General features: G+C 40.0%; 1 protein-coding gene across 2 annotated transcripts in view; it reads right to left on the bottom strand.

Annotated features, from left to right (window-relative positions):
- The window catches only part of KCND2 (potassium voltage-gated channel subfamily D member 2), a 265,498-nt gene that overhangs the window by 13,289 nt on the left and 233,668 nt on the right, over window positions 1-18,541 (bottom strand). For both annotated transcript variants that reach the window (XM_063155337.1, XM_063155336.1), the window contains exon 3: window positions 6,319-6,481. In XM_063155337.1, the coding sequence (XP_063011407.1) occupies window positions 6,319-6,481 (163 nt within the window). The remainder of the gene's footprint in view (window positions 1-6,318; window positions 6,482-18,541) is intronic.

Below are 18,541 nucleotides of genomic sequence, written 5' to 3'. Positions count from 1 at the left end.
CTCCATGTTTATACTTCAGCTTAGAGAAAATACTGCAGAAACTGGAGGTGTTTACAAATTTGTTAAAGTGATAAGATTTATTTTCAGTGCTTCTGCCTGATTTATATATGAGCCTGGAGCATGAGCAGTATAGTTACTTCTCCCATTTCCTATCAAGGCATCATTAAAAGTTCATGTCACCCACAGGATTTTAAGGGCTGTGTGCTGGGGATAGAACTCCCATGAAAGGCATCAAAATGATGTGATGACATCAGGAAAACTGTGGTTACAGAAGTGCTGCATGGTCCTTTAGTCTGCATTTTCTGTCATGTATAACAGAATGGGAGTGACAACTGCCTCTTTCAACCACTTCAAAGCCCTTCCTAATCCTCCTCTTTCACAAAATATCTAGGAAAAAAAAAAAAAAAAAGAAAGTACTTAGTTCTCCTAAAGTAGATGATATCTTTGCTATGAAGATTTCGGGAGTATGAAACTTTGGTAATTTTTACATGATCTAGGACTAAAAGAATGTAGATGAAATATAGTTCTTTTGCATATTTTAGTGAAATTCAACCCAAATAATCTCATCTCCATTCTTCCTAAGAAGTTGATGACCAGTTGTAATTTTTCCCATATCCCTTGTATTTGCACTGAACTTCTCTTTTAAATGCATGTCTTTCTGGTTTCTAGCTTCGAATTTTACAGCATAGAATTGGATCTTTGTATAGGGCTGCATTCATAGAAACCTTGCAAAGGGAATTCACTGTTATTCAACAACAGTTAGCTCTGTCAGTTTTAGAAATATAAACATTCATTTTCACAAGGTTTTAAGTAGAGCTAAATGTAGCGCTGTGGGGAATTTGCAGCATCCAGCTTTTGACACTCAGATGCCCTCAGCTGTCCAGTTATTTTAAGAGAATGATTTCATCAGAAAGGTTTTAGGACAGGACTTATGGTGATACTGGGAATAATTTCTGGCAAAATTCTCTTCAATTTGCTATGCCAGAAGCCAGGGTAGTCCAGGTAATTTAGTACTTAACTCCTGTTGGCTCTTGCTACTCTCCAGGTTACATAATTGTTTTACTATGAAAACTCAAAAGTTATTAATTGCTTACCCTTTAGTTATTATTGTTTAGTAATTTTGTACATTTAAAATATTAAAATTCCTTCACAGTCATTCTGTGCACGGCCTTTGGTCAGGACAGAGCTGGCTTTCTTCACAGGAGCTGGTATGGGGCTGTGTTTTGGATTTGTGCTGAAAACAGTGTTTAAAATTCAGGGATGTTTAAGTTACTGCTGCACAGTGCTTGCACAGGGCCAAGGCCTTTTCTGCTCCTCCAAGTGTCACTTTTACCTTTCTCATTTTCACCCCATCCTTCTGGGTAGGAGAGAGAGAGTGAGCAGCAGGGGGGGTTTTGTCTGCCTGCCTGTGCTCAACCACAACACTGGCTCCTGGAACAACGGTGAATGTTGCCCAAAAAATCACTTACATTTTTGTTTATATAATTTATTTTTGTTTGGTGTTTTATAAATCCACCCCGTGTGTTTGTTTTTAAGTGAAAAATCATGCCTACATTTCGTGCTCTGATTGTCTAATTTTCAGTAATTGCAAATGATTGATTTCATATTAGCTGACAATGATTTGCATGACATCAATATGTAACAGAGAAGAAAATGCTGTTTACTTTGCACATTAATGGACATGGAATTAAATAAGGTTCATACATTTCTTGAGTGGTGCCTTTCTTTCACAATCTATTTAAATTAATGTTCAGTAAACACGAGTTCTACATGCTTTTTTTTTTGCTAAAGTCAAAAATCCTGGATGAGTTACTGTTAGTTATATTTCTGCAATACTCCTGATCTTAATAACTTGTCTCATATAAAGAAGTCAAAATGGCTAGCAGGGTTTCCTACTGCAAACACAGTTCTAAGCTTCCAGATGCTGTTAAGCAGTTGTTGCAGTTTATCTTAGAGCTATTTATAATTAGCTGGTTACTGATTATTCATAACTGACAGATAAATGCATCATGTACAATTAATAAATAACAAAGCCAAGCCAATCTTCAGGATATATTTTGCTTTTTGAAGGTAGAAGACGATATTTGCATGAAAGATTCAGGTTGAATTTTATGTCTAAAGTAAAATTTTGGAGCTGATGATGGTTGTTTGGCTGTTCTGTTGAGGCATCATGCAAAGTCACTCTAGCACTCTAGAAAGTGCTTGGGCAACTAATATTAAGGCTCTTTTGTTCCTCAGGTAATGAACAGCCCTGAGCAGATGTACTTGCACTCAGGCACTTGTTGGCCAAGAGGACACAAGGCTCTTGCCTCCCAGAGGCAGGTATGGAACAGGCACATAGCAAGGCATGCTTCACTCAGGGTATGAAGGACTTTATAATCATAATTGCTGCTGCTGGGAGTGGACCCTTGGGTCCAAGCTGCCATGGAGTGGCCAGACAGCTTCTAAGAGGGAAACTGTGCCTCCTCCTGTCTCTTCTCTGGGCTGGTAGTCATCCCAGTGAACATGACACTGTGAGCGTCCTGCCAAACCTTAGCCCTTGCTACCTATCACATACAGAACAGAAAATCATATCCAACCCTTCCCTTCCCTTCCCTTCCCTTCCCTTCCCTTCCCTTCCCTTCCCTTCCCTTCCCTTCCCTTCCCTTCCCTTCCCTTCCCTTCCCTTCCCTTCCCTTCCCTTCCCTTCCCTTCCCTTCCCTTCCCTTCCCTTCCCTTCCCTTCCCTTCCCTTCCCTTCCCTTCCCTTCCCTTCCCTGCCTTTATACAAGACAATTGTCATTAACTTTGCCCAAAGTTAATGGGCAACCAAAATAACAACCTCTTGAAGTTGTCTCTAGCTGAGAAAATCTCCACAAATAGCATTTTTCAAAACTGTCTCAGTACTGATAAAACTGCTTGAGAAGAAGGCACAGTAAGACTCCAGGGCATAATTAGTTATGCCCTGAATTTCAATGTCTAGTTTGGATTATTTATTCCTCCATTTCTTGTCAGGATAGGCCAGATCCTTGGACCTTACTATCTGATAGAAAACAGTGTTTTGATAAGCACAGATGATTTTTCCTTCCTTTCCCCCATCCCCTTTTCTGCTTTTGTTTATATTGATTGCAAGGGGTTTCCTGTACTGCAGCAGAAAGCTGGCTTATCCTGCCAACATTTTCTGTATTACAGACTGGGATTTCATGGCAATAACAACAATGTATTTTTATGATTGGAAGCAGGAGCTTCCTTTAAAATCCATTCAAAATGCAATGGTATATAAATAAATTTCTCTCTCTCATCTTCTCCCAAGCATTAATGTGCAGTGTATTTTTGCCAAAAAAAAAACAAGTGGAATTGTCTAATCTTGAATAACTGTGAAGAGCTCAGTAAGTGCATAAAATGATGGTTGCATGGCTCTTAACAATCCTAATGTAAGTGACAATATTTTTCTGCTGTAAATTGTTAGTGCTTCTGGAACTAGATTTCAACTCTTCAGCAAAGAACTTTCTCTTAAATTTCCTTCCAGCCTAAGCGTTTTGCTGTTTCTGAAGTCTATCTTGATTAAACTTCTGTGTGAGGTGTTGATAAAGTTGCTCAATTCAAGGTACAACTGTCCCAGACCAATGGAAGCTGTTGTAGCAGGAGGTACCACTGCCTGCAGGGGTTTGTGCTGCTCTCCATGAAACAGCACCTTCCTTTAAGCTTATGCTCTTCAGCCTCAGAGAACAGAAACCAGTTCAGTGCCTAGGGAAACATTTATTTTAGAAAATGGTGTAAAGCGTCTATTGTATTGAATGAAGAAGGGATTTCAAACTTCAATAATGTGACCTTTTTGCCTGAATATTCTTTTACAATGTAGTAGAAACCCCCTGTGAAATGCAAGGCTATATTTCATGGCTAAATTTGGACTATACAGTACTCATGAAGTGCTCTTTTGTTGACTTTTCTTTTTTAGTCCATCAGAGCAATATTCAGTTCAACATCTCAGTCATTTTAGATTGAAAGAGATTGCCTTTGCAATAGGAGATATCAATGAAACACACACCCAGTGCTAAGTCAATCAGACCTCAAAGCCATTTTCTCCAAAGCAAGAAGGGCATAAACACAGTCAGAGGAGATCTCTCATCCTTGCTGTTGGCATTGTTCTGGGGAGTAGAGGAAAAAACGCTTGGCAGGATTGCCATTCATCATTTTGTGTTCCTGTTTGAAACATACAATGAGCTCACTGTTTTGCAAGGAGAAAAAGTCAGCTATTAACTCAAGCAGTTCCTATTCAGGAGGAGATTATGGGGAATAGCAGCCAGTCTAGCAATTTAACTTTTGTGAGATATTTTTTAGTGTCCATTTCTTTCTCATTGACAAATTGTGCTGGTTTTGGCTGGGGTAGAGTTAATTTTCTTCACAGTGGCTGGTGTGGGGCTGTGTTTTCATGCTTCCAGTTCTCTCCCTGATCCTGCTGGTGAGGGAGTGAGTGAGCAGCTGCATGGGGCTTGGATGCTGGCTGGGTTAAACCATGACACAAATGTAAAGCAGGCTTAGAAAACTCTGTTTTGTGGCATGCAGTAGGACACAGTTTCAATCTGAAATGGTTGTGTTTGCAGCTATTATGAAAGCTCAGAACAGGCACAGTGATTGCTGGGGTTGAGCAGACCTGTTACCCATGGCTGCCACAGTGCTCAGGGGCACAGGCAGGAGGAGCACTGTGCCCTGGCTGAGGTACAGCTCTCTGCTGCCATTCCACAAAAAGGAGTACAAAAGGTCTTAACAAAAACAAGTTAGTGTAAAAGTGACATGAAGTCAGCTGTGAAAGAGGGGAACACACAGCTGGAATTAGGCTGTGGGACAAAACAGCATGCAGAAGAGTGGGTGGAATTAGTAGATAGATAAAGTATGGGATTTAGAGCCCTGAAGTAGCCTACTTTAGATCAGGTTTCTAGAGAGGTGTGACATTCTTGTGACACACCTAGTTTCTTTTTATAGCATCTTCCTCATCTGGCAGCATTTCTCCAAGATGTGGCCATTGGGTGGTGCTGTATCTTCCACCTGGGCCTATGAGTTTCTTGGTCATGTACCTCTGATTTTAACATAATCTGAGAATAGTATCACTGCATACATTTATTTCACTGGTTTTGGGTGTGGGGTTGTTTGTTTGTTTTAATGAAGAAATCAGTCAAAAAGGTGGCCAGAGGAAAACACACGAACATTCTGTATCTGACTGTGGTGCTGCTGTTGATTCGAAGAAGATGCAGCCTGCAACTGCCTGCGTTCCCTGCTCAGTATGTGCAGTCCCCAGCCTGCACACTTCCCCCAGCACACTTCCCTGCTCTCCTGAGATCACTGGAGACTCAGGACCTCTGAAGAGAGGCCACAGGTCCACAAAAAGCACAAGTGGTGACACCTCAGCCTTGGCAATCACGCAACCTGTGTGGCATCCGAAGCCTTTGCACTGCCATCCAAGGAGGAGAGGAGGTAAAGGCATCTCAGCACCCAGAGCACGGCTCCAGGTCAAATGGGGCTCTCTGAGCTGCCCGCCATTCAGGATTCAGAGAAGTGGATTAGAACAAGTGCATTGGCAGTGATGTGGAGACGTGACTGTCCAGGCTTGGCTGCATCACTCCTGATAAATATTTCTCTTCCCAACCCCTGACCTTGTCCACACGTCTCAAGAAGGGAAGCAGTCTTTTTGTAGATCTAGTGGTTATTTTAGTGAGAGACTCAGCAAATCAAGGAAGCTGGAAAAACAGACTTTTACTTTCTTTTTTTTTTTTTTTTTATCTGATTGAGCTGTTTATCTGAAGCCTTTTAAGAAAAATAGAGCTGAGGAGACAAGTTCCCCAACAATCAGATTCCCCCAGAGACTGAATCTGGGACTTTAACTAAACCTGGATTAGTGAAGCAATCTGTTAGCAGAGATGTTAGGAATCATTATGAAGTTTGAGGGTTTTCCTTGTTTGTTTGATGGGTTGTTTGGTTTTTTTGGTTTTTTATTTTTCCTCAAAGACTGTGGTAGAAAGAAAGCCTGCCTGAAAAAGCACAGAAGAATCTTCAGTGGGTGAGACTATTGTCTAAAAATCCTAGATCTAGTCTAATAAGTGGGATTAATTACCAAAATAATAGGTCTGTACATTTTGACAGAAAAGATAAATGAACCTGTTTTGGTTTGAGTTGGGTTTTTTTTCTTACTAAAAATAAGATCTGCATCTAGGACATGGTTTGGCATGTAGCACATACATACAGTGGTCCTCTTGCCAAGAAATACTATTATGACATACAGCATGTAGAATATCATATTTTATCTATTGTTCAATAACAAAAGGAGGGAAAATTAGAAGCTCACCTTTTGTGCCCTGCGCTTGTCTGCTCGTTGATTCTGGTGGTATATACGGCTGAAGTTGGAGACAATTACAGGAACTGGCAGAGCAATGACCAAGACCCCACTCAGGGAGCATATTGAACCAAAAATCTTGCCAGCTATTGTCTTTGGCACCATGTCACCATACCTGGGTTAAAGAAAACAAAAGGCTTAGTAAAAACAAAATCTCTTCTAATAATTTTATTTCACAATGAATTAATTGCACAATATATTTTAATTCTCTTGCAAATAATAGTTGCTGCATATAGATAATGCTTTTACACATATTCTTACATTTACAGCATGCCCATTGTTGTGCACAAATAATTTTATTTTGAAACAAATTTTGGGTCTCCTGTCTGTCAAAGTGGGGGCAGGTAAAACACATGCTTTACCTGCTGTACTCTTCCCAGGGTGCCTCTACTGCAATGGAAAGAGAATGACCTTGCTAAGGAAAAAAATCAGTGTTGAAGTTCAGTCCTTATGCTGTTTACTTGAAAGAACTCATCAATTTCATTGGCGAGATCTAAGAGAGACCACTTGGTAAATTAGATACTAAACGGAATAATCTATTGTCTCATGATGATATAGTACTTTCATTTAACAGGGTGACACATTTTTGCAACAGGTTTCCCAGGAGATCATGGACTTTCCATCACTGTATTTTTTTAATTTGGCCAGACAGAAGCATGGCTGACCGAACTTCTTGTTGACATGAGAAGCTGGAGTAACTGAGTTCCAGACATCCCTTCTATGGTCTAGGTGAAAGCAAACATGGAAAACTCAAGCCACAAGCAAGCAACCAACAAAATTGTAACTGCAGTCCTGGCAGTGCTCAGAATTACTAAAGCTACCACCTTTCTTTATGATATTGGATATTGTTTTGTCCAGCAAGTAAGAACAAAGTGTTACTGATGTATGTAAAGGCACTCCTGTGACAACTTAGTAAGAGATTTTACCTTTTTGCATTTTGTTGTTTTCTATAGGGGGCATGTATGTAATTACATCCTACAGAGTTTAATAAAAAGATGAATTACTTTCAAGTACCGTTCAGTTTTTAACTTTATTGGATTTTAAGTTATTATTAAACATTGATTTTAGCTTGTGAGTTTCATATGCTTGGGAAAAGAGAGATAATATATTCCCTATTACAAAGAATTTATAAACTTTTAACACGAGAAAAGTTAAGAAATAAAACTGTGGAGGAACAGCGTTTAGAAAACACTCTCTGGAAAACAAAACCTGTCTGTGCATCAGGAACTGGAAAAATAATAGAGAAGAAGGGGAAGTCTTCAAATCAGTGTTCAAATTGTGCACCTAAACACAGGAATGGATAAAAGGGTGAGGATATGGAATGATGGAGAAACTATATGAAATTAGAGCACACCTTCTAGCAATGAGAGCTCAGCTCATGTCAAAAGGAGGTGAAGATGAATGGTTTGCATTTTGTAAGATATGAGTGAAGTGTTGAACATAGATATTCAATTGAGTTGTCATACAGGCAGATATAATATAGATGACCAAGTCTTAGACTATTGACACAGATTATGTTGTCAAATAAATATTTGGTGGTTTTACTAAGCATGTCCAAGTGTAAAATATTCACATGAGCAATATAATTAATAATTCTGCCAATATCCTCCCCCCACTTACTCAGAATTAGAATGCTATTAGTTTCTCATTTTGTGACAGGGCAGGATTGTATGAAAAATATGTAATTTAATAGATTCTATCTTTTACATGAATAATATAACTGGTCTTAATAAAGATATCTAAAAACTGGAAAAATACTAAAAAGAATGTCATGCTTTCCTTCACACCAACATTTGCACTCCACAACATAGGCATTTTTGGTGTTTATCTCTTCCTAAAGCCTGAGCTGACTATCAGCTGTATGCATGACCAGCTGTTCTTTTCTTTGGGCAAGGAAGTGGATAAATGACCTATCAAGGTCTCAGACAAATGGGATCCCTAACACCTCACTAACCCCATTTTTTTCCAGGCAGAACAATAGAAAAGCAGCGGGCATAGGGCCAGGGTGGTGAGCTTTGTGGAGAAGACCTCAGATCAAATCACTGGTAAACATTTCCGCTTTATACTATTAATTAGTTTTACTTAATTCTTACAGATAAAAGTGTTTTCATATGTTGGATCAGACTGTGTAAACAGAAACCTGACGCAACCAGATTTTGAAATGCAAAATTTACACATGCCCAGTGCTAGATCTCTTAAATTAGATCTCTTAAATGAGATTTCTAAATCTATATTTAGATGCTTATCACTTGAAATGCCAAACTGCTGATCCTCCATAAGCCTCCATTGTCACTGATGGCAGCTGTGGACAGAAGACATTGCTGCCTCTAATTAATTTGGCTGGAAATTGCTCAGGGATATAGTTCATCCTGTTGATAATGTGACACTATAGTTATATGAATCAAGAGCAGACTGAAGCTTTAGGAGTTGTGACAGGAACCACAAGCTCACCTATCTTTAGCATTTATGTGTGAATCTAACCAGTGACATAAACAGATTCCTTTTTATAATAATATAGAATTACAGAGTGCAATAAAAAAAATATTAGGATTGTTTGACACAAGAAGATATTTTGCAATGTTTTTCTTACCTTCTGGACAAAATGTCATGCAGGTGCATATATTGCTTATCTAAAAATAACTTGCTTTCAGTTACTTTTCCTTTTAGCTTGCATCAGTTGTAACACTGTGACATTTTCCAAAGGTAATGTTGCTTGTCTGTTATTTAGCGTCAGTAATACCTTTCGCATCATTAATAATTCTTACATAATTAGTTTTTCTCCTGTTACTAACCACTGTGCTAGAGTTGTCTAAATAAAATTATAGTCAGAAAAAATTACTTTAAAGAAATTAGTCTTCCTAATTCTCACAGGGTGAGAAACGTATTTGGTTACTTTTGTGACAAAACAGAGGTTTTGCTACATTTGCCCCGGTTAGCCTTGTTCTCCTTTGGGACAGTGACACAGATTTTAGTCTAGGGTAGTCATGATCAGAATTGCTAATGAAGTTCCTCCTCTTGAATTAAACATTACCTTCAGTTATACCTCATATATCACTGAACACCACCAATGGAAATGGATGACATAAAATGAAGGGAAAATTCCTTCTATAGCTCCAACTGCAATTGTTTTATTCTTTAGAAATTCTAAATGAAAAAAAGAGTGTAACTCCATTTTCAGATGGCAGGGAAGCTTTGAGGTGCTAGCATTTCCAAGTGGAAAATTTATACTTGATCTCTGAAACAAATTCTAAATTCTGCAGAAAATTTGATTTCTTCAGCCATGGAGACGCAACAAATGTAGAATCTTATTAAGCAATTTTACGGACTCTCTTTTCAAAAGGGAACTATTTTAAGGTTTTATCTAGTGCTACTCTGCTTGCCTCACTTTTCTTCAGGCTAGAACTGCAGACATATTCTCATTTATTTGCTTTTTTCCCCTAGTTGCAGTATTTTCATAGCTTTGTATATTGTCTGTTCTGCATATGTCTACTATTGTAGCCAAAGCTCAAGCCAGTCTTTGGGCATTCATGATTTGTACTGACAATCTAATTTTGTAATGTCAGAAGTGTCATCCCAATATTTTATGTTCTGGATGAATGAAGAAAAAGAGGCTTCATACTGATCCCTAATATCAATCAGGTTAATTCTACTTCTGTTGCCAAAAAAAAAAAGAAAAAGAAAAAAGGCTGTGACAAACCAGGTGTGTCAATCAAGTTTTATCAAATCACAAGTCAGAAACAACATGATCAAACTAATTCTTGGGTTTCACTGGATGCAGTGCAGACAGGCCAGACAGGCTATTGCTTGCAGCCCATGACTTTCATTAGATTCAGGAATAAGATGAATAGGTGATGATGCCACAAATGGAGCCTGCACAATTTAGAATTTGCTTTAGAGATCCTCTTCACTAAGTGACACTGTACATGGATGGATGGATGGATGGATGGATGGATGGAAGGATGGATTGAAAGGACAGATGGATTGGATGAAAGGATGGATGGATGGATGGATGGATGGATGGATGGATGGATGGATGGATGGATGGATGGATGGATGGATGGACGGATGGATGAATGGATTAGATGAACGGGTTTAGAGGCATGCATGTTTTTCTGGGTTGTTTGTATTTTGTATTCATCAGGTGACAGACCACTTTTGCATATTGGACTCCTTTGACTCTTCCATATTGCAAGACCGACAGCAAGCCGGGGGATTCCTTCATTTTGCAAATGCTGTATCTCCAGAGTGCTGATGTGAGTAACATGGGTGTGATGCAGCACTTTGCACATGACAGCCTGGGGGGAACGGAAAGCAGCTTGAGTCGTACACAGAGGATGGAGCTCTTGCAGGAGCTTGGGAAACACAAATGTATTTGGGGTTACTACTGCCCAGCCGGTAATCTCAGCATTGCCATGTAGATGTCACCCATGGAGATCCACCTGCCAACACACTACTGCTTTTCTAACTGATGAGTGGAACATATCTGGTGTTGCATACCCATAATTCAAGAAATCTCAGACAACACAGACTATTTGTGGCATCATCATCAATTCATCTTTATCCTGGACTAATGAAACCCAGTTTTTGATGGCTGTAATATGAAATATTTCATAAGTCAAAGGTCCAAATTATAACTGGAATGAATCATACTTTTTGGCCATTTTTTCCTTGATGTGAGAGAGAATGTATTTTCTTTAATAATCTTAACAAATGAGAGGGACAATGCTGCTTATTTAACTCCTGTTTGTTTGTTTGAACACAGGAGTAAATTTTTTCCAAGCAAAAAGCAAGTGTATTGTGGATGTCAAAATAAATAATGACAGAAATTGTAATTTAGCATATTTTTGTGTGTCACATCAGAAATTAATATTTAAAATAGCTCACGTTGGGTTAAAACACCCTCAAGCAACCTATGCACCAAATCTGTAAAATTGGAGAACATATATAGGAAGAAAATCCAGCATTTGTGTTTTTGCAAAGCCCAAATACTCAAGGCTGAACCGGACGGAGACAGTGAAGGTTAAAAAATCCTCACTACGAGAGGGCTTTCTGTCACTAGAGGGCGTAAATGCCATTAAAACCAAATGCAAATGCAGAAACAATTTAAAATGCGTGTTACAGATCCATATGCCCTCTTCCACCTCTTTCGAATTAATTTACATTCTTTAAAGAATTATTACATTGATTGAGATATGTTGTCTGCTCCCACATTATTTGCTGAAAAGGTAGGCTAGTGACAGTTTTTTTGTTTTCAAACATGTAAAATATGTCAGAAAATAATAGAGTTGTAAAATAGATGCAAAGACATTAAAATTAACTTGGTAATACTTATATTAAAAGAAAGGGAATTTATGACCAAAGAACAATGGAAATAGTACAAGATCCATGGCAACTAAACAATTTTTGTAAAAGCCAGAACAGCTCATATTTTTCCATGTGTGGGGACAAATCCCGTTTCCCAGTAGATGTGGTGGGTCACCCAGGCAGAGATGTGGACTGTGCAGGGGAGCTGATTGAGGAGCAGTGCTCTGCCTTTGGGGCAGGGCCAGGGGAGCTGATTGAGGAGCAGTGCTCTGCCTTTGGGGCAGGGCCATCCTCCCTCCTCAGCGCTCGCCTGCTCTGCCCTGGGTCCGTGCTTCACCCGCCGGGGTGCGATGAGGAGGATGCATCTGCTCTCTTGTCTCCTGCCTCAGCTAATGGCTCTTTCCTCTCCTCCAGGAAAAGCCCCAGAGGCTGCTGTGGTGAGACTCTCAGAGATGATTATACAGCTGCTCATTGGCCCATGAGTTTAGGCTGCCAGCCACCCACTTGGGCACACATTCACATCCCAGTATGGGAGAGCAGGCAGGAAAAGCAACTCCCATCCTCTCTGACACTACCAAACAATAATCATGGTGAATCTGACTTACTGTGCTGGTTTTGGCAAGGTCTGAAAATAGCCTAATGATTTTGGAAAAGCAATTTCTAATAATACAAAATGTTGCTGGTTGTGCGAGGTGCAGAACAACATTACACAGATTACTTCAAATTTTATTCCAGCCTAGGAAGATTCTGCATGGAATTGCAAATAATTTTCCTGGATGCTTTTACTGCTGTGCAGGGGCCTCTGCTGCAATATCTCTCTCTTCTGCCTAGTCATGATGGACATGGTCCCCTCTGGGTCCACAAATGTTCCTTCAAGTGCTGCCCAGTATGATCATTCATGAATGATGAAAACCACATCTGCTTCTCTGAAGTGGAAGTGCTCCCTGGGTTTTCCAGCCTGCAGTGCAAGAGAATTAAAATAGTGCCCCTGCACCTGGCTGGGTTAGCAGCTCCTGAAATACAGAATTTCTAATAAAAGTCAGGCGATTTGAGGGGGAGAGGGTTGTGGTTTTTTTGTTTTGTTTTGTTTTGTTTGTATGTGCACCAGGGTTTTCACTTAAATGGATTTGCACAGATGGACTTCAGTACTTAGAGGTCAAAACACAGAAGTTTTTGCATGGAAAAGTTAAAAGGCTTGCCCAAGGAAACACTCCCAGTTTCTTGCAATCCAGACCAAGTTTCAGATAACCAAAATCCTTCTGTTTTCCTTTAACATAAATATTAAATTCAAAGAGGTAAAAGATATTTTTGCTGTCATCTCTCCCTCACTGAATAGGAAAACTTAATATCCTACCTGTTCCTGAGCAAACCATCACAGAAATATGATGTCTGATCCACCCTGCATGGGGGATTTTTAAGCTATCAGAGGTACAGCTCAGCTGACTCACTTACTACTGAGATGGCATTTCTGTTTGTTTTTTCCCCCAGACTTCAGAAGCAAAAATAAGCATGTTTGTTTTTAGGAAAAAGAGAATGTTTATGAATGGATCCAACACTTCATAGGGATAAGAAAAGCAACATAGCACTAAAACTGTTCTTGATGTAAAATTTGCAAGCTGCCTTTCAAGTGTTTCCTGAATCATGCTGGCTCTCAGAGTACACTGGCCATCACCCACCAGCACAGGTGAAAATCTGCCTTCTGTAGAGTTTGCAGGCAAAGGGAGCTTTACACAGCCCCTCACACAGGACCAGGATTCTGTGGCAAGTGCAGGTGCTCTCAGCCTGTGTGGCCCTGCCTCCTGCCTGAAGGTGACACTGACACTGTGATGTCACTGCAGAAGGTCTCTGCAGAGGAAGCTTGTGCTTCCAGACCCCATATTTGTTTGAAGTGATGTAGACATGGTGTACCATTATTGAGTAACTCGGAACTGAGTCTTCCAGCAGTGGTTTTTGTGATGGAGATGCTCTCCTGGGAGATCTGCCATGTCATTCACTGGGATTTTTTGCCTAGTTCAGTGGATGGAGGACTGTATGTCAGCAATAAAATTAATCAGCTAGACTCAGCAAAGGATGAGTGACTCGTTAAGCCCTGCCTGTGTGCTCTCATGGGCATGTGAATAAACCAACCTCCATCAGCTCCCTTCAGAACCGGTAGATAAGTTCTGGGACTAAGCATGTGCGTTACAAGGGAGCAAGTATCAATGAAATGCTTTAACTTTGAGATCACCTAAAAAAACACCATCAGTAAAAATATAGAAGGTAACCATTCTAAGAGTACAAAAAGAAGTTCTATGCATAAAGCAATACTACAGACATGTCAAATTACATTTTGCAATTGCTAAATGGGGTCCCTGTCTAAAGAGAATGCTGTATATTGTTATAAAGCTGTTCCCTGGAGCCTTCAAGCTGCTTGGTAACTAAATGCTGGTGAGTTGACACTAATTAGCCATTTATTTCAACATTACATCCAACAACAGATAATATAAATTGCTACTGGTAATAATTTTAAGTGGAATTTCTAAATAAGCATTTCCACTGTGTTGCCTTAAGGATTCAGCCTGTACAGTTACAATGTGGGAGCTAATTCTGTTTTTAAAACACTACTCTATGTGAATGTGGAATGAGCCAGGTTTGAAAGAATGAGTCAGACATAAGTAAAAATGACTTAATTTCTTAAAATTATCTTTACTCTTAAGAATACAAAATCTGATTAAATTGAATTAATTTATTACTTTGTTGTATTACTTTAGAATTCTAAGTCTTTAAGATACCATGGGGATGAGTGGAGAACAAATGTTTGGCTAGATATTATTTCATAAGATGGTACAAAGGAAGAATATGCTTTTCTGGTGCCACTCAGGTATTTTCTGGGGCCTGATGCAGACATAAATTTTTTTCATTCTATCATATGTGAAGTCAAAAGTAACTAAGAGGGGGAAAAAAAGACAATTTGATCTTTTCTGCTGTAATTGTGGCTTTCTTCACATAGAGAAAATGTTCCAGGGTCTTTGCTCTCAAAAATCAATGACTTGTATTACTTAGTTAGGACCTAATTTTCTAACAGTTCTTTTGTCAGAACATGAACCAACACACAAACACATATATAGGATGAACTGAGCAGCTCTTTCATAGCTTATAAAGGAACAAAAAAATGCCAATAACAGTTTAGAATGAAACTTCACCTAGCCTAATATGCAGCCTCCAAAATTAAACCTGAAGCAAACAAACACATAGGGAAAAAGAAGTGGCTAAATATAAATGATAATATCATTGAATGATCTTCCATCCTTCAACCACTTACAAATAACTGAATACCAATTATAATTTTTAATTTGTTTTTAGTGATTCTCAGAGGGTTGCACTTCCCTGGGCTTTATTTTGACCCTTTAAATCTGTGCACATTCCTGGCATTCATAACACTGGCAGTTCCTTGGTGAGTGTCCTTTTGACTCTTCTGGCTGCAGTTCCTTGTTCCATGTGAGGCCCCCATACAGGTTCTTTTATTCAAAAAAGCACCTGGTGATATTCTCCAGCCACCCTCCTCCTGCCTCTTGTGCTTTCACACCTGCTCACCTTATGTCTTTCCTAGGCTGGCAAGCCCTACTGTGTTCATACAGAATCTGCTCCCTTCATTTGATCATCATGCTTTTTGTCCTTTTTGGGATCTCCTCTATTTTTTAACACTGTTTGCAGGAAAACAAGGCCAGAACTGCACACAGTTTTCTAAAAAGAGGTATGGACCAGTTCAGGATAGCTTATATTTCTGGTCTCAGCTTGGCTTGACAGTGAGCCATTATTATTCACAATGTTAATGCGTGATTTCCCACCCTCGTTATTTCTCTGTCCAAATCTTTATTGGTGGGAGCTGATAAAATTTGCCTTGCTTCCCAGATATCTACCACTGAGAGAGGAAAAGGAGCTTCTGGCACAGCATGGGTGTTTTGATGACTGTCATCACGTAATTTGTACAAAATAATCATTGTAATGGCATAGCTCAGCCAGCATCTCTGCTAACCAGACAAAGAAAATTCACCCCTAGATTTGTACCAACATTTAGGCTAAAAGGAATGTGTCTTTATTTGTTTTATGGATATGAATCTTTACTTTTGGGTTTCTTTGGGTGTTTTTTTCTTCTCTATTTGTTCTTTCAGAAAATCCTTTTTGGGGAGAACTGGATTAAAAAGCAATATAATGTTAAAAGAAAGTGTTTTATATCTCATGGACAAATGAAAAAATATGAACCAGGATGAATGCACACCAGTCCCAAAGACTTATAGTTTTAAATAAATTTATACAAATAAACTAGAGTATAAAGAATTTCCAACAATTCCTGCCTGAGACATTAACTGGAAGCAACATGAACATCTGGCTATAAAAAACCTCACCTTCAAAAGTAGCACCATCTCCAGCCATTCTTCACCTCAAAGATTAGAGGTAAAAGATGTAAAATGCCATCAAATGAGGCTCTGGTCGTGGTGCCCAGCAATGACTGAATAAAGACCCTGCAGCACTGGTGGCAAACAGGAGCAGTGTGAGATGCACTGACCACACCAAGGGCTGCTGCAAGGAGAGCCCAGTTCAGGCTCCTCTGATCCCCAGCAGGACAGGCTGGAGTTTGACACATTCTTCCTGGGAAACAGTTCCAAGGCAACTGATAATTACCACCCATCTAATCTCCCTCAGCTGGCCTTGGCTCAAGGGCACTCTCTGTTCCCCCAGACACCTCATGAGCACATGGAAGATGACAACCCAACACAATTCTGAGTCCTTCTAGGAACATGCTATTTGGTAAAATTTAGGATTGAGCTGCGAAGCACAGATTTTGATGCAGATTTAAACACACTTTCTGAAGCCCAGGGGTCTGTTTTGATGTGCCACCTTGTTCCAGCAGAGAGAGAGTTTTCCTATTAGTTGTGTGATTAGGTATATTCTGGGCCCAGTGTTCATCCCAGATATATTGCTGAAAATTTCATGTTATTCATTTCTCCTACATTTTTCCTTTTTGTTTCAATACTTGTGCTAAATAGCAGCAAATTCAAAACAAAGCATTGATCTGCCAATCTAATCCTAAATTTCTCTGGAGTATATATTAGCCATCAGGTAAAACTGCTCCAAGTATAAATCACATTAACACTAAAAAGCACCGTGAAAGTTTGCAAGGACAGCCATGACTCTTTGTGACAGCTACTGGGCACAGCACTGAGATCCGTGAGCTGATTGCACTTGGGAATCAAATCCAGCTGCTCCCACGTTCAGGTAAAACTCTGACTGAAAAGAGGTTTTAGCCACTGTTGGCCTTCATGCTGCTCAGCACTCTAATGGGCAGATCAAGATCTAGGTAGGGATGATTCCCAGCAAATTTGCAATTCCTTTTGCTTTTTTCCCCATCCCACAGGGACATTTGCTGCCTCCTTGGGGCCCAGGTAAGGGATATTACTGGGAAACTTGATCTGTTACAACCCTCTGACTATTACTCTCTTTTCTTTGTCAGGTCTGTAGTGATGAGATTGAAGAAATCAGCCCTGGAGCAATCAAAGTGGACTTCAGGGCACTGGGGCATATGGTGAAAGGAGTGTGTGTGCAAGGAGTGTGGTTCAACAAGGCCAAGTGCAAGGCCCTAAACTTCAGTCACAATAACCCCATGCAGAACCAAGGGCTGGGAACAGAGGGGCTGGAAAGTCACCCAAAGGAAAGGACTTGCACTTGGTGGTCACAACTGGCTGAAAATGAGCCAGCTTGTGCCCAGGCTGGCGAGAAAGGCAGTGGCATCCTGGCTTGGATCAGAGACAGTGTGGCCAGGAGGGAAAGGAGTGTCTGTCCATACTCTGGTGTGGTGAGGCCACAGCTCAAGCGCATCCAGTTCTGAGACTCTCAGTTCAGGAATGACATTGAGGAGCTGGAGCAAGTCAGAGATGGAACAAAGAAGCTGCTGAAGGGGCTGGAGCACAAGTCCTGTGAGGAGGGGCTGAGGGAGCTGGGCTAGAGGGAGGAGGCTCAGAGGGGACTGCATTGCTCTCTGTGAGTTGTACCTAAAGGAAATTGCAGCCAGATGGGGTTGGCCTCTTCTGCCGTGCCTCCAGTGAAAGGATGAGAGGGAATGGCCCCACATTGCACCAGGTTCAGATAAGATACTTAAATAAACCACTGAAAAGAGTGGTTAGGCATTGGAATAAGTCGCTCAGAGAGGTGGTAGAGTGACTATTTCTGGAAGTGTTCAAGTGTCTGGGTGTGGCATTTGGGGGTAGGGTTCAGGGCTGGTTACAGTGGTGCCACGTTGATGGTTAGACTAGATGGTCTTGAAAGTCTCTTCCAACCTTGGTGATTCTGTGATTCTCTAAAGTTCCCAGACTGCAATGCAGGTTTGCTTTTGCTTATTGGCACACCCTCCCGCTGAAAAACATCCTGGTTCTTCTTCCAAATATTTAGTTCCATTAGACAACAGAAGTTTGGTATGTTAAAATACTGATAGAAGAGCTATTGAAAACATGGTTTTGAAATAATAAATAGAATTTTTGCCTTCTCTTTAAAAATAATCATCCTCTCGAATTTCTATTTATTACTTGTTTTGCTTCACATATTTTCACCTCCCTTGAAAATAGGCTTTTGTGTCACATTCAGCACCGGCCAATTAGGCCAAGCTAATTTTTTGCTTGCCAACACAACCACCAGTGGATCTGTATTATTTTTATATTCCTTCAGGCAGAGCTGAAAAACATAAAATAGCTTTTGTCAGTGTGACACAGCTACTGGCCTAAGTCTCTAGGGATCTCTGCCAAATATTGAATACTTCACTTATTTTTTCTCTAATGCCTATTTGAAATCTGTTCAACCAAGTGTAAAAAGTACTCATATATTTTATACACACACACAC

The sequence above is a fragment of the Melospiza melodia genome, chromosome 4 (genome assembly GCF_035770615.1).
Source record: "Melospiza melodia melodia isolate bMelMel2 chromosome 4, bMelMel2.pri, whole genome shotgun sequence".
In the NCBI taxonomy this organism is placed as follows: Eukaryota; Metazoa; Chordata; class Aves; order Passeriformes; family Passerellidae; genus Melospiza; species Melospiza melodia.
This window is presented reverse-complemented; position numbering and strand designations above follow the sequence as displayed.